At 40.5% G+C, this 16,567-nt stretch overlaps 1 protein-coding gene across 3 annotated transcripts; it reads left to right on the forward strand.

Annotated features, from left to right (window-relative positions):
• The first annotated feature begins 566 nt into the window (after positions 1-566).
• On the forward strand, positions 567-15,235 carry C4H6orf89 (chromosome 4 C6orf89 homolog). 3 transcript variants are annotated; one of them, XM_068112386.2, is made up of 8 exons: positions 567-991; positions 3,508-3,673; positions 8,525-8,673; positions 11,847-12,034; positions 12,159-12,324; positions 12,420-12,552; positions 13,669-13,738; positions 14,597-15,235. In XM_068112386.2, the coding sequence occupies exons 1-7, from the start codon at positions 815-817 to the stop codon at positions 13,710-13,712; spliced, it is 1,023 nt and encodes a 340-aa protein (XP_067968487.2). In that variant the 5' UTR covers positions 567-814; the 3' UTR covers positions 13,713-13,738; positions 14,597-15,235. The 3 variants fall into 3 exon arrangements, with proteins under 3 accessions (XP_067968487.2, XP_067968484.2, XP_067968488.2); XM_068112383.2 differs by lacking the exon at positions 13,669-13,738; XM_068112387.2 differs by lacking the exon at positions 13,669-13,738 and having other exon boundaries at positions 12,420-12,548; positions 14,597-14,765.
• The last annotated feature ends 1,332 nt before the right edge of the window (positions 15,236-16,567 follow it).

The raw sequence follows: 16,567 nt of genomic DNA on the forward strand, positions 1-16,567 counted from the left end.
TTTTAATAACTTGTACTGAGCCACCTGTATGTGCAGCCCGCCCAGGTGACCACGAGACTACACGTCTCTCATAGGCGCCCGCGGAACTACGTAACTTCCGGTTAGTGCACCCTTCGCGACAACAGTCACGTGATTGGATACGTTGAAAACACTGATCTCTATAGAGATCAGTGGTTGAAAACAAACCACAAAAGGGCACGTGTACGTGTTACAGCTTACTCCCGGTAGTCTCGCCCTTACCTCTACCTGGGGAGGGCATGTGATTATTGACATATTGTTTGTGCTACCTGGTGGATCGGTGTGACCCTGGCACTGTTGTAATTTCTTTGTATTTTCTCCTTCATATAATTCTACCTCTCCCTGTTATTATTTGTGGAGTTTATGTATTGAGAAAATATTTGAACCACCGAGTACATATTACACCGACCGTTACATCTTCGAAGCTCATGCCGGTATAATGGGCATTTGCTTTCGAGGTTTTGTTTTAATTGAGGCTGTTTTCTCCACTTTTCCTTGAGAAATAAACACAATTCCACTTTATACACCGGAAGAAGGAAGTGAAGTGCAGGAAATGACGAAACCATGACTACGTAGCAGAGGCAACGTTTTAAGCGGTGTATTACTGAAACGTGTTGCTTTGTTCGCCCGATTGCTGCCGTTTCGTCGTGTTTGATGCTCGCTAAATCCGGACGCGATCGCAGGTAAAGCTCCAGAGGGAAAGACTGTAACCAGAGGAGAGAGTAACCTGCAGTACGTGAAAAGACGTCTCTGCGATCTGTGTCGGTGTTTGTTGGACTACGCGGTTATCGGAGCCATGGGCTCTGCTTCGAGCGAGCCATGTCTATACGAACGGCTGAGTGAGAGTATCGACAAGCTGCGAGAGCTTGGTTTACGCTGGGGGATGTCCGAAGACGACATCGAGCGCTGTATCGCACAAGCTCTGCGAGTCGGAGAGAGACGGGAGCGCCGCAGTCTCGCTTCCCCAATCCGGGTTCGTCTTGTTTGTCGCGGCCCAACAAATTTCACTTCCAGTTTCATTATAATTATAATTGGATGGTTTAAATTACATAACCCTGACTAAATGTTTCGTGGGCGTATTTATTAATCGGAAATAATTAACAATATCCGAAGGATTACTCGTAAGGTTGTTATACCACCGATACGAACGCCTGCTACTAGTGCTACACCGTCGTAATTATTTTATAATCTACAGCTAGTCAACATCTGTTTAAAAATCATGTCATCATTTACGAGAAGCGTTGCATCACATATGTGGTTACGCCCCGGAAATGATGCACATCGGCATCCACGTGCTGTTTATGCATAAATACATGCTACCCCACATTAAATTCACCTCCCCAGAACTATATAATTACATTTTAATCAAAATCGTTTTTACAACAATATGTAGTTTAAAACTACTACTTCCACTACCCTTTGTTACCAAAAGAAGATCATTAACATGTATTATGTAACATACAAACTACTGTACCTTGTCAGTTTCTTTATATAGTGCATGAGCTGCTGCCCATACAGCATTAACACTTTAACTTTAAGATTAGCAAGCAGTGTAACTAGTTTTGTATGGATCAAAACTCAAAATCGGTGATTGTATTGAGGAAGTTATGAAACCTCCCACCCACCTTAGGACATCTGTTGAGACCCCAAAACGTCCACAGAAGGTTTGGTGGGGCTAGCCCCAAAACTGAGGGAGTAGTTCGGGGACAGACGGACACCTGTTTTATAGTGTGTGTGTGTGTGTGTGTGTGTGTGTGTGTGTGTGTGTGTGTGTGTGTGTGTGTGTGTGTGTGTGTGTGTGTGTGTGTGTGTGTGCGTACATACCCATATACAGTGGAACCTTGACTTACGAGTGCCCCAACTTACGAGTTTTTTGAGATACGAGCCGTCGCTCGGGCGGTTTATTGCTTTGAGATGCGAGCCGAGATTTGAGTTACGAGCTTTCGCCACCCGGTCACGTGGTTATCTTTCCGTGAAAGTACAGTATCTGCCGTATATCGCTGCATTTTTGTTTATAAAGGCAGATATATTTTGTTTATAACATTTACGTATATAACGGCAGAGGTGAAGAGCATGCCAGGCCACAACTTGTTCAGAGTTCCGGCGATAGCTCGCCTTCTCTTTGTGGAAAACACGGTACTGAGAAGAAGAAGAGGATGATGTGCTTGGATATAAAACACGCAATCGTCGAAAAACATGAGCGAGGTGTCGAGGAGGACGTATATAACGGCAGAGGAGAAGAGCATGCCAGGCCACAACTTGTGGATATAAAACACGCAATCGTCGTGTTTTATATAAAACTTGTGCTTGGATATAAAACACGCAATCGTCGAAAAACATGAGCGAGGTGTCGAGGAGGACGTATATAACGGCAGAGGAGAAGAGCATGCCAGGCCACAACTTGTTCAGAGTGCCGGCGATAGCTCGCCTTCTCTTTGTGGAAAACACGGTACTGAGAAGAAGAAGAGGATGATGTGCTTGGATATAAAACACGCAATCGTCGAAAAACATGAGCGAGGTGCCGAGGAGGACGTATATAACGGCAGAGGAGAAGAGCATGCCAGGCCACAACTTGTTCAGAGTGCCGGCGATAGCTCGCCTTCTCTTTGTGGAAAACACGGTACTGAGAAGAAGAAGAGGATGATGTGCTTGGATATAAAACACGCAATCGTCGAAAAACATGAGCGAGGTGCCGAGGAGGACGTATATAACAGCAGAGGAGAAGAGCATGCCAGGCCACAACTTGTTCAGAGTGCCGGCGATAGCTCGCCTTCTCTTTGTGGAAAACACGGTGAGATCCTTAACATCCAACAACTAATGGGACGCAAACGGGGCGCCCAGTTTAGCGGTACACACATTGATGAATCACCCTGCCTGTGAAACACCGACATGACAGGTTATAGCTGGGTCGGGATTCAAACCCAGGCTGGACAGTTTAGACTTTAGAGTCAAGTGTGCGTACCTCCAGTCCAGGCCATCCTGCCAACTTGTATGCTGCATACAGGTGAAATATAAAGCGCGAGATATTTTTATATATACTGTATATTTAAAAAAAAATTGGTGTGGTTTTTGGCGGGCTGGAACGGATTAATAGCATTTCAATGCATTTCAATGGGGAAATTTGATTTGAGATACGAGCAATTTGAGTTACGAGCTCGGTCACAGAACGAATTAAACTCGTAAGTCAAGGTTCCACTGTACCTCTAAAGTCGCTATGATTACTTAAGCAGAAAACAACATAACAAATGATCTGAACAGAACTGAAAAAATAATGAAGTAGACAATAAATGGGAAGCTGTTATTCATAAATTAGCAGGTGCTTGCTCTTCACTGGGTCCAGGGTGCAACGGCAGATTTAAAATCGATCTCCATCTTGAACAGATTTAAATCTGTTCAAGATGGAGATTGATTTTAAACGTCTGACCTGCATACATACACCAATGCTTGTGAGTCATCTGAAGGCGTTTTGTTCCCCACACTTTTCTGTAGACGCTGGCTTGGTTCTGCCTCGCTCTGCTGACGTCCTACTGGTTCTTGAGCACCTATCAGCCAACACAGTACCTAACAGGTCGTCACGCTGATAGTTGGATACATCCCATTATGCGTCATGTCCGCCTACTCGCCCTGCCCATCGCCAAGCACTACAATCTTGCTGGTGTGTTCTCAGGTTAATGTGCGACTTGATTGCTTTTCTCAGTTGCTAGTCAATGTGAAAAAATGAAATTGCTCTCTTTTGACGTCATGCCTCTCACCATCACAGTCGTTATTGTTTATAATGATAAACCTAACACTACAAATTTGCAAATCATCACTTAGGCATGATCGAGTTATGATTTTTGTAAAAGCTACAAATCCCTTTTTTCTGGAGTATGAATTAATTTTTTTGAATCCTTTTTGTAAAAGCTACAATGATCCACCACGCGGTAACCCGGGTTGTCCCGTGATTTTTTTTATCATTTTACGTAATTAATTAATCTATTTTAGGGGGGAGTGTCACCCGGCTTCGGTGATAGGAAAATCCTTTGTGACACAAAGGATTTTCCGATCACATGAACCCGCTTACACTCCTCCTAAAATAGATTAATTAATTACGTAAAATGATTAAAAATCACGGGACAACCCGGGTTACCGCGTGGTGGATCAAATCCCTTATTCCTGGAATATGAATTAATTTTTTGAATCCTTTTTGTAAAAGCTACAAATCCATTATTTATGGAATATGAATTTGTTTTTTTAATCCTTTTTGTAAAAGCTACAAATCCCTTATTTCTGGAGTATGAATTAATTTTTTTAATCCTTTTTGTAAAAGCTACAAATCCCTTATTTCTGGAGTATGAATTAGTTTTTTTAATCCTTTTTCTAAAAGCTACAAATCCCTTATTCCTGGAATATCAATTGATTTTTAAAATCCTTTTTGTGAAAGCTACAAATCCCTTATTTCTGGAGTATGAATTAATTTTTTTAATCCATTTTGTAAAAGCTACAAATCCCTTATTTCTGGAGTATGAATTAGTTTTTTTAATCCTTTTTCTAAAAGCTACAAATCTCTTATTCCTGGAATATGAATTAATTTTTTAAATCCTTTTTGTAAAAGCTACAAATCCCTCATTTCTGGAGTATGAATTAATTTTTTAAATCCTTTTTGTAAAAGCTACAAATCCCTCATTTCTGGAGTATGAATGAATTTTTTAAATCCTTTTTGAAAAACTACAAATCCCTTATTTATGGAATATGAATTAATTTTTTTATCCTTTTTGTAAAAGCTACAAATCCATTATTTATGGAATATGAATTAATTTTTTTAATCCTTGTTGTAAAAGCTACAAATCCCTTATTCCTGGAGTATGAATTAATTTTTTAAATCCTTTTTGTAAAAGCTACAAATCCCTTATTCCTGGAATATGAATTAATTTTTTTAATCCTTGTTGTAAAAGCTACAAATCCCTGATTTCTGGAGTATGAATTAATTTTTTTAATCCTTTTTGTAAAAGCTACAAATCCCTTATTCCTGGAATATGAATTAATTTTTTTTAATCCTTTTTGTAAAAGCTACAAATCCCTTATTCCTGGAATATCAATTAATTTTTTTTAATCCTTTTTGTAAAAGCTACAAATCCCTTATTCTTGGAATATGAATTAATTTTTTAAATCCTTGTTGTAAAAGCTACAAATCCCTGATTTCTGGAGTATGAATTAATTTTTTTAATCCTTTTTGTAAAAGCTACAAATCCCTTATTCCTGGAATATGAATTAATTTTTTTAATCCTTGTTGTAAAAGCTACAAATCCCTTATTCTTGGAATATGAATTAATTTTTTAAATCCTTGTTGTAAAAGCTACAAATCCCTGATTTCTGGAGTATGAATTAATTTTTTTAATCCTTGTTGTAAAAGCTACAAAGCCCTCATTTCTGAAGTATGAATTAATTTTTTAAATACTTTTTGTGAAAGCTACAAATCCCTTATTTCTGGAGTATGAATTAATTTTTTAAATACTTTTTGTAAAAGCTACAAATCTCTTATTCCTGGAATATGAATTAATTTTTTTAATCCTTTTTGTAAAAGCTACAAATCCCTTATTTCTGGAGTATGAATTAATTTTTTAAATCCTTTTTGTAAAAGCTACAAATCCCTTATTTCTGGAGTATGAATTAATTTTTTAAATCCTTTTTGTAAAAGCTACAAATCTCTTATTCCTGGAATATGAATTAATTTTTTTAATCCTTTTTGTAAAAGCTACAAATCTCTCATTTCTGGAGTATGAATTAATTTTTTAAATACTTTTTGTAAAAGCTACAAATCTCTCATTTCTGGAGTATGAATTAATTTTTTAAATCCTTTTTGTAAAAGCTACAAATCCCTTATTTCTGGAGTATGAATTAATTTTTTAAATCCTTTTTGTAAAAGCTACAAATCCCTCATTTCTGAAGTATGAATTAATTTTTTTAATACTTTTTGTAAAAGCTACAAATCCCTTATTTCTGGAGTATGAATTAATTTTTTTAATCCTTTTTGTAAAAGCTACAAATCCCCTATTTCTGGAGTATGAATTGATTTTTTAAATCTTTTTTAAAATTGCCTTTTTCTTGTCCCCTTATAAAAGTTTACTCTTGGGGGCCGGGGGGAGGATGAGGCATTTGGGGGAGGTGATTGACTTTAATTTCCTCCAGTCCATACCTTCCTTCCTCAGTTCTGATAAGGTTGCCTATCCCCTGCAATTTCATTTGAAAAAAAAAAGTTAAGAATAGTCAGAGTAATCAGAATATATATATTTTTTTGGATTAATTGATGAGTTAATGAAGGATTAATTATTTATTAGTTATTTCGTAGGGAATGTTAGAATAAGTTTGCTGTAACCCTAGTTAGAAACAACCAAGTTCAGGAGTACGAGGAATATCCTTGTCACCATCACCCCTGTGTCTGTCTCTTTTTTTTCACTCTTTTCCCTCTGTAAATAACATTCTTAATCCTTATCTATTGTAATTTCTCACCTCGCATCAAAATGCGACCTCATAAAAATTACAGTATCGAGCCAATTCTAATTGGCTACCAGGATACATCAGTGATGGATGATTTAACGCTGAAACGTGCTATTCAGGTGTGACAAAGGCTCTGGCGATCAAAGGTTCGGTGATGTCAGCTATTGGTGTAGCCTCCGTCCAGCAGATGAAGCAGTCAACACAAGTCTGTAAATACCTTGCTAAATTGTAACTGTACATGAACGCAGATTATGTTTTCACCCTTGTTTGTTTGTATGTCTGTGAGCAGGATGTCTCAAAAGTTTATGGATGGATTTGGAGCAGGGTAACTCAAAAGGTTATCAATTAACTTGGTGGACAGGTTGGGTGTATGACAAGGACAAATTGATTCTATTTTGATGAAGATCCAGATCCGCATAGTATAATATTGTTGCGTATTTGTAATTGTTGTAAATATCACCCTCTGTAAGTGTAATGAATTCCTGTAAATATCTCCGTTTGGTGTGTAAAGGTCAAAGGTCGTCCTCCTTAGTTACTCCATATACATACACGAAGCCAATCATATACCCTTTTAAGTAGTTATCTCCTTATTGTGTGTATTAGTTTAAGGCTCTGTCTTCCATTAGTTGACACCATTGCACCGAATTCAAATAAGGTAGAATCCCCTGAAATATCCCCGTGGCCTCCGAAAACCTGCCAGCAAGGCGGCGTTCGCCGCTGCTGCTTTGGGGTTGTGTTCTTCGCCGCAAGACTCCATTAGCCACGAGGTAATCTCGGAGAAAAGGGGGGAGGAGCCACCTTGCAGGCGTGTCTCCGCCCCTCGTCATCGGAAGGAGGAGTGAGCCAGCCCTTGCCGACCAACCAAGGATGAGTGGGTATGGCTCAAGAGGGTGGGGTTATAAAACCCATTGCATCAGCCCCCACAGGGAGATGCGTCAGAGAGAGAACCCGTCACGCAACGCCCCCACGTCAGATGCGGCAGAGATCGCAGCTTGAACCACCGGAGCTTGAACCCTCGCAGTTTTGACCACGGCAGCTTTGAGCGGTGATGGCAGTTGCAGCCTCGAAGCAACGTCACCGTACGAGAGACGGTTGAGGAGAGTCGGCGGCTGCCCAACTCGAGCCGCGATCATCCCAACCACCCGGATCCTTCCCGCCTCGTGATCCCACCTCCTCGTCCGTCCAGCCATTCCTCTGCTCCAGCTGAACCTTCCTCTCCTTCCCGCCATTCGTTCCTGCCTTCATTCCCCATTCGTGTGAGTCTGATTGTCGTTTGTTTTGTGTGTCTTGTCCTGGGTTAAGTAAGACTGTTTATAGGTAAGCTAATATTTGCACTGTGTCTCCTTACTCCTTTCTGTCTTTATTTTCGTATTCTTCCTCCTTCCTTGGTTTCTTTTGACTTGTAAATATTAGTAATAAATTATATTTGTATTTCCTACCTTTGTCCTTCTTCATGCTCGTCCGGTCGCTTTAGTGATTTCCCCATTGAAAACCTGTGGCACGATTTGGCCAACGTACAAGAATCGGGTCTAGTTACTTGTTAATAGTTCGTGCCGCGGTTGCTAAACCGCTCGGCAATTAACATCTGTCCGCGGTCGCGAACGGGGTTGCGCCCCTGCCTCTTCGGAGGGAGCTGTGCAGCGTCAGGACTCACGTCGGTCAGTCACGAACAAGGGGACTAATCCCCCCTTCTTAAGGGGAAGAAGGCCGACGTAGAGATCCGTAACAATATTTTAAGCGATTATTCACCATTGAAGTTAGGACCAAAAAGGAATATAGAATGATTTCTCAAAAAATTATGATGGTTTCAGATGAAACTTGTTGGATAAGTTGGGTAGGTGACACGGACAGGCTGATTTTATTTTGATTAAAGTACGAATGCAGATCCGACTTATCAGTGGGATCCAAAACATAAACTATTGATTCTGAGGGAGGAATGCTCTCTGCCAAGTGCCGTTCTAGTATTTTGTTTTACTTCCTACCACTCTTGTGTCTGAATCGTTCCAATGCAATCTCTATGTTCTAACAGAACAATCTGATCCGGAGTACAACCTCTTCTATACCGAGCCATCTCCAAACTTTTCGCACTGTTCGTATATCCTACGTGCCATCTCCAAGGACAACTTTTCCAACATCTTCGATGATTTTTCCAATCAGGTTCAGCCCATCATCATCCAGGTATGGCTTCAGTCAGAAAACACTTTATTAGTGCGAGTTCACAATGAGACTATGGGTTTTTTTGAGGCAGTCCAAATCCAATAATCCACCAGAGGTCTTGTAACTTGGTAATCAATCTTGCATGAGATGTAGTGGAATTTTAAAAGAAAGATAAATGAGAATAAACGTGTCTTTAATACTTATAGAGATTTTCAGGCCCTATGTTGTTTCCTTTCCGGCAAAATGATAAAGCTGAAGAACGGTGCATGGATGTCTCCGTCATAATCTTCAAGTCATTTATGTCCCATCTCTTCTGCTCATCTTCGACATTACAAGATAGATAAGCTTCTTGAGCCAGCCTTGATGAGTATGTTTATTCCCTTCAGCCGAGGGACATACAGTCACGTGAAAAAGTAAGTACACCCCATGTAAAGTTTTGACTTTTTCAACATATTTCAACATACAGCTATTTGATCTTCATTTCAACAATATTGATAGATAAAGGTGATATAATATAACAACTATCATGAAACATTTACATTTTGTAGTCCATTGTAAAATTTAAATAAACATAAATGCAAATTTCGCATGTGGAAAAAGTAAGTACACCCTTGGCTCTAATAGGTGGTATTGCCCCCTTTAGCAGAAACAACCTCAAGTAGGCATTTCTTATAACTGTCTACCAGTCTCTGACATCGACTGGGAGAAATTTTTGCCCACTCCTCCTTGCAGAATTCTTTCAGCTGTGCGATGTTTGAGGGGTTTCTTGCATGCACAGCTCATTTCAAATCCCCCCTCAACATCTCGATGGGATTTAGATCCGGGCTTTGACTTGGCCATTCCAGAACCCTCCATTTCTTTTTTTCTTTTTTCTTTTTTTTGTATACTGAATCGAGGCTCGTGAAAGAGCTAAGATCCCTTCTTTTCAGCCATTCCTTGGTGGATTTACTGGTACTAGGGCGTGCCCGCACGTACGTGCTTGCCCGTACGTGCGTGCAAAAAAACATGCGTACAAACAACAACAACAAAAAACAACTTTGAAACCACGTGGCAGTAACGACCACAGAACCCCCCCCCCCCCTCTATTTACATGAAATGGTTTGGTCCATTCGCAAAGCCAGTAACGACCACAGAACCCCCCCCCCCCCCCCTCTATTTACATGAAATGGTTTGGTCCATTCGCAAAGCCAAAGCGAACGGCTTGCGAGTACGGTGACCATACCTTGGGAAGCACTTGTCCGATTAATTTCAAACCTTGAAAAGGCACATCCTCGGGTCCCCAGCAATATACCTGGCAAGTTTCAAGTATATCGGACCGGTAGTTGTCGAGAAACAGCGGTCACAGACAAACACACACACACACACAGACACACATACACACAGAGATTACTGGAATTATAGATAGATGTTTAGGGTCATTGTCATGTTCAAGGGCCACCTTCGGTTGAGTTTCAACTTTCCGACACATGGCCTCACATTATCCTCAAGCACCCTCTGGTACAATGAAGAATTCATAGTGGATTCTATGATGGTGAGCTGCCCAGGCCCTGATGCAGCAAAGCTTCCCCAAACCATAATATTTCCACCACCATGCTTTACAGTTGGTATCAGGTTCTTGTGGTCAAATGCTTTGTTTGGTTTTCGCCAAACATGTCTTCTGGTACTGTGGCCAAATAGCTCTACCTTTGACTCATCTGTCCAGAGCACATTGTTCCAGAAGTGCTGGTCTTTGCCGAGGTGTTCATTGGCAAACTTTAGTCTTGCCCTGATGTTCTTTCTGGACAGCAAAGGTTTCCTCCTGGCACACCTCCCATGTAGATCAAATTTGTGCAGCCTCTTTCTAATGGTAGACTCATGCACTTTGACATCAACAGTGGCAAGAGCTACCTGTAGGTCCCGTGATGACATTCTGGGGTTCTTAGAGACTTCTTTCAGCATCTTGCGGTCTGCTCTCGGGCTGAACTTGCTGGGGCGGCCTGGCTTGAACAAGTTGGCAGTTGTTTGGAATCTTCTCCACTTGTCGATTATCTTCCGGACAGTCGAATGGTTGATTTCAAATTGTTTGGAGATCTTTTTAAATCCATTCCCAGACTCGTAGGCATCTATAACCTTTCTGAAGGCCTCAGAGAGCTCTTTTGATCTAGGCATGGTGATGCTACACACTTCAACAACAAAGAGCAAACCAATGAGGTTTAAATAAGACAGGTTCCTCCAAGATCCTCTCACGATGTTCTAATCATTTGCACCTGAGCTGGTGCACCTGATTCTAATTTTAGGTATTGGAAGTAGTGATAAATGTAGGGGGTGTACTTACTTTTTCCACATGCGAAATTTGCATTTATGTTCATTTAAATTGTACAATGGACTACAAAATGTAAATGTTTCATGATATTTGTTATATTATATCACCTTTATCTATCAATATTGTTGAAATGAAGATCAAATAGCTACATGTTGAAATATGTTGAAAAAGTCAAAACTTTACATGGGGTGTACTTACTTTTTCACGTGACTGTATAATGATACAAATTGACCGAATATTTGATACTCCCTTGCATCATCTCCACCATTTGCTCATCCTCAAATCGTTTTCCTTACTACTCTTTTCTTCTTTTTCTTCTTCCTCTCCTCTACATTTCTGATACATTATCTTTTCTTAACGGTTTAAAAAACTTTTTTTTCTCAGTTTAACCATTTTCTCCCTTCCATTCATTCCATAATATGTAGATGGAGTGTGTTTTATTCTTGTCATCACTATGGAAGTATGATTGTTGTGAAGATGTTTCCATGACAGTCACATGGCCTTTTCTTTGCAAATATATATTTTAAACAGTTATCTTTGTTTGGCTCACGGAGGAGCTTGTACATACACATCGTACATGCATGTTTTGCAAGTACAGTTGGAACATAGGGTCTCAGCATCATGAGAGAAGGGCTGAGACTGGAACGCCAAACAGGATAACACAAATAGAAGAGAGCTTGATAACGCTCTCTGAAATATTGCCACTTGTGGATATTTTGCTGTTAGTTTAGTGAGCTGAGCATTTTAAAGATATCCTCGTACTACAAAATGTTTCACATTGCTTTGTGATGTAGAACAAGTTTTCTTTTTGAGAGCATCACCTTATTCAAATTATTTCCTCCCTGTCCATGTTTACTAATTTACTTGGTTTCCCCTCGTGCTGTTATAATAGCAGGGTGGTCATGAAAGCATAGAGCTATATTCATCACTAAGAAAACTGCATAACAAGCATGGCGAGCTGATAGACCTTTACGCCGATGAAATATCTGGCTCTGCTGGCTATCCAGACAGATTCTCAGAGCTGTTTCAGCAATACCCCAGCGGACAAACTTTTGCGAAGAGTGCAACCACATTCCAGTGGTAAGTAATATCAGCAACTGGTGGCTCACAGTTAGCAAATGCTTACTTGGGGAAGCTACTCCTCTTCTGTGTAACACATTACTTGTCTCGAAGGTAAATTAATAAATTGCTGCTTTTCACCCAGGTTGACACGGAGGAGCTCGGCTGTACGACTCCTTGATGAGGTCTTTCCCCAACCACATTTCCCACCTGCAAACAGCCGGGACTCTCCATTTAGGTCCCTAATAATTCAGAGCCCCCTGGCTCCTCCACACGCTCTGACATGTGGTTCATATTGCCCTCAGGCTGAGGTGGGGTGAGACCGCTGAGTTTGAAAGCAAATCCACATGTAATGTGTTTGGGAGGTTCATTATTACAATCTGCAATTTTTGCCTACTTACCCTAGTTGTGGAAGATGCAGTCATCCAATGTATGGTTGGTGGTTGGGAGTGGCACACTTTCGCTGCAGTTCACAGCGGTACCTGATTGCAGCAGTGCCTGCCCTTCCTTCTCTGTCAATGTATACTCCAGTGATGTGGGTAAGGCCCCAGATCAGCAGGTCTGATTCAAAATGTTAATTTTATGGTACAGAGAACTTTTATTTGTGCCTTGCACCTTTCTATTGGTACATTGTGTTGTCATTCTTTTTTTTCCATTTAATATAAGGGTGTTACCACCAAATTTAGTTTTTCACCTGTGCTCAAAAATGGAAACATCATGGGGTTTTCCTTGCATGCTTTAAAAAAGGAATCGTACGTAACAATGCAGTAAAATAATGATCTTGGTCTGTATTGTGCTGCTACATCAAACGATAGAGCAATATAATTACATTGATCATTATCTGTCTATCTATTTATAATCGGCTATCTGTCTATCTGTCTGTTTGTCTCACCCTGAAACATGGAAACACTCCTCGGAGAGAAAGAAAAGTCTTTTTTGTTATTAAAGTTTTCAGGATGTTGTTTTTGTTATTAAATGTATAACCTTCCATATTTTGAGCTCTTTCAACCAGCGCATTTTCCAAATTTGTGTCATGGGTGGTCCTGGGGGATGGAGGGCGGGCGGAGGGGAGGTTACCTCCTGAACTTCGGAGCCATGCTTGTCCCTTATTTACCAACCGACTGCTCTGAAAGCTGATACGGCCCTTATTCTCAATGGTCTGCAAGATCGCTTGGTCTTAGATTTTTCGATTTCAGATCAGAGGGGATCACGGGGAGGTTCCGCATAATCGGCAGAGGTCTGAAGTACAGCCTCAAAAGATGACCTTCAGCCCACTCGGGGCTATTTATTTATACTATTTTTAATATCCTCAAAGACTCAGAGTGAATGCAAGGAACGAGAAATATTATTTAATTCCCAAGTCTCGGTTCACCAGCCGCGGTGGCGTAATGGTTGGAGCTTTTGCTCCGAGTCTGGAAGGTCGGTAGTTCGAACGCCGGCCGGGTCGTACGAAAGACTTTAAAAGATGGTACATGCTGCCTCCTTGCTTGACGCTCAGCATTTAAAAGGATAGAGCAAGGACTAACAACTTTAAGTTTGCAATAATAATGCAGGCTTTAATGGGCCAAACGGTCTCGTCCCGCATCGAAGTTCCTTGTAAATAAACTCGTATAAGTCTTGTTGTGTTTGGGTAGAGTTTCTGCCATGTTTCCCAGGCCGGAGTGTCCGCCATATTGCCTCGGGAGGGGCACACCAATGACATTACTGGCAGGGCTACATCACGTGGTGAGATCATATAACAAAACATTCTGTTGGAACTTTGTGCTATCTACAACTACTTCTACTATTGTTTTTTTTTTGTTTTTTTTTTTAAAGAAAATGCTCTCTTTTAGTTTAAATAGCCTTTATAAATAATTTATGGGAGCAGGTGGAGTGTTTCAATTTTAAAAAAGACATTAAACGGTTACAGTTCTTGTTCAAACAGCAACCTTTAATTGACGCCTTCAGCCTTTAAGGCTGAGGTAAAGCTTAATTTTGTTTCTAATATACCAGGTTGGGGGTGAGGGTAGGGGGTGCTGTGCAGGGTAGGGGGAGTGATCCTAACCATCAAGGAATGATCCTGTGGTTGTAAAACTCAGCATTCATGTTGGTCCTTTTCTTTTTCATGTGCAAGCACAGTCACAAAATTTCTCCCAAATGCTATTGACATAGAAGTCGGTTTGTTGGGAAAACTAGAAACTCAACCTTTTGAACAACGGAAAACTTTTTGACCCCTCCTTATACATGTTGTGCTGCCATTAATGAGTTTCTAGTTTTCCCCTTGATGTATTTCTCATCCATTTTGTTTTTCTCCTTCTCTATCTGTGTTTACATGCCTTTTATTTGTCATGTGCTTATACTTGTAATTCATTCTGTTTTCAGTGCTATCGGAACTCACATGGGCTTACCACTCAATACTGTCAGCTATTTTTATTCAAAATATTGCTCTTATATGAGCCTTCATTTTGTTTAACAAATAAATCCTCTTGCCATATGCGTCCCAAAGCTAATTTATATTTTATACATTGAAAGGGTGAGGGGGAGGTTTCTGTTGCAATAAAATGGCATTTTTTACCTAATTTTAACATTTTTATCTTTGTACAGTTTATTTCAGCAGAGAGTTCTGGACAGCAAGTTTGAAAGCCATCAGCAATGATACAAGCATCTCTCTGATGGGTTCTTTCTCCTAACGTGCAATGCATCGTTAATGTTTGAGAATCGACCGTGCCTTTGCTCCCACGGCGCTGTGAATGAACTCGAATGCAGTTGTTGTTTTTTCCACCTCCTGCAACCTTCGGCACATGGCTGCGCAATGCCGATATCTACAAATCAAGGTTCCGCAGTATGCTGGAGCAGAACTTGTGCTTGCTACTGCTGTCTCACAGGACTTCTGATTGGCTCTTATGTACTTCAAAAGATTGAAAGCAGACTGTATTGTGCTCCTTGGACTCGTGGAACCCTGCACACTTGGAGTGAAGATTTGTATTAGAATCGGCTCCCAAGGTGTCGAGTTGATCACTATATTCAAAGGACTTTTGTTAACGCTACCTGCGCTAAGTCACTGGATTTGGAAGCCTGCAATCGCTTTCTAGTTTCCACCTGACCTTGTTCTTATCGGAATTCTCAAAAAAGTTATTTATTTTGATTTATTTTTTCAGGAAATATAGGGTTGGAATTTTCATCCGTTACATACTCAAACATATCAGATTGTTTTTCTCTTAATAAAGTTGGTTCTTTTTCATAGCTTGGCTAAAAATGACCCACATTATTGTTCCACGTTCTTTTATTTGATTAGTGGTCAACAGAAACAGTGTAAATAGAGAAGTATTTAAGTCTTCATACCTGCTTATGAGGGGTTTTTTTAACATCCTCCTGTGACCAAATATCAGTTGGTGATTGAGAGAGTAACGCCAGGTAGAGGATTATGCAAATACATTACAAAAAGGATATACTGTAATGGCATTCTTTTCTTTATTTTTCCCCTTTTTATCCCATGTTTTAACCTCTATAAATAAACAACATGGGACTTGAACAGAACCTAATGGATTTGCATTAACCGAGTCAATACCCGATTATAAAAATAACGTATGAATGCTGAACGAGGCATTTTGCACACGCGCTGTGCGTGTTTACACAGATACAGTTCGGCTTTGGGACACTTTTAATCTGCCATTGCTAGTGTGAAATCAGTAATTAAAATCGTCTTTTAAACATAATTTTCAGTATTTAGAAGATGGAGAGGCAATTTCAAAATGGATAACCATAGTTGTTCTGTTCATGAATGCAAATTGGGTTCACGAGAATATAGGATACACAAGAAATATCCAAGGATGAAAAAAGTCAGGTTTGTACCATCTCCTGTTAATACAACCTTGCAGAGGCAGTGTATATAACACACACACGCCCAAGAGTCAGGACACCACGAATGGTTTTACGAAAATGGCAGGACTGGGCCAATCAGACAGGTATAGATTCTGCAAGGTAGAAATAAAAAGCACGATAACGGGATGTAAAAAAAGCTCATGTCAGAACAGCTGTACACACAAAGGCACAACAGGGTATGTAGAGTAATACACTGGCATATCTGCAGAAATTTCGATATCCCAGTTCCACAAAACTCATGGAAACATGAACTAATAATTGAAAACAAGGACGTAACACACGTACAATCTTGGTGATCCCATCCAGCGTGAACATAGAAAGCAAAGCACTGTGACTCGACATAATACTCAGATCCAAAAATGACAAGAAGGCATTGCTAATTGACGTTTCAGTGCCCAGTGATTTTGTCTAAACAATGCAGAAATAAAGAAAATGACCAAATGTAAAGATCAAGATTGAATTGAAAATATTGTCGTGTCGCCGGTGATTAAAAATCGTCCGCTCACCACTAAGCCAGGACCAGAAGAGAGAGCGACAGAGGGGGAAACGCACCCTCCCCTGTTCTCGCTGATGTCACACTTGAACCAATCCCCACGTCCCACCACTTCAATCCATGGCCATGACCAATCGTTCCCTGTGGGGCGAGGCCTCACGGCCTTTCTTCACGCCCATCGAGAATGTTCGGGGGGCGGG

This window comes from Myxine glutinosa, chromosome 4 (assembly GCF_964187855.1).
Source record: "Myxine glutinosa chromosome 4, kmMyxGlut1.1, whole genome shotgun sequence".
NCBI lineage: Eukaryota > Metazoa > Chordata > Myxini > Myxiniformes > Myxinidae > Myxine > Myxine glutinosa.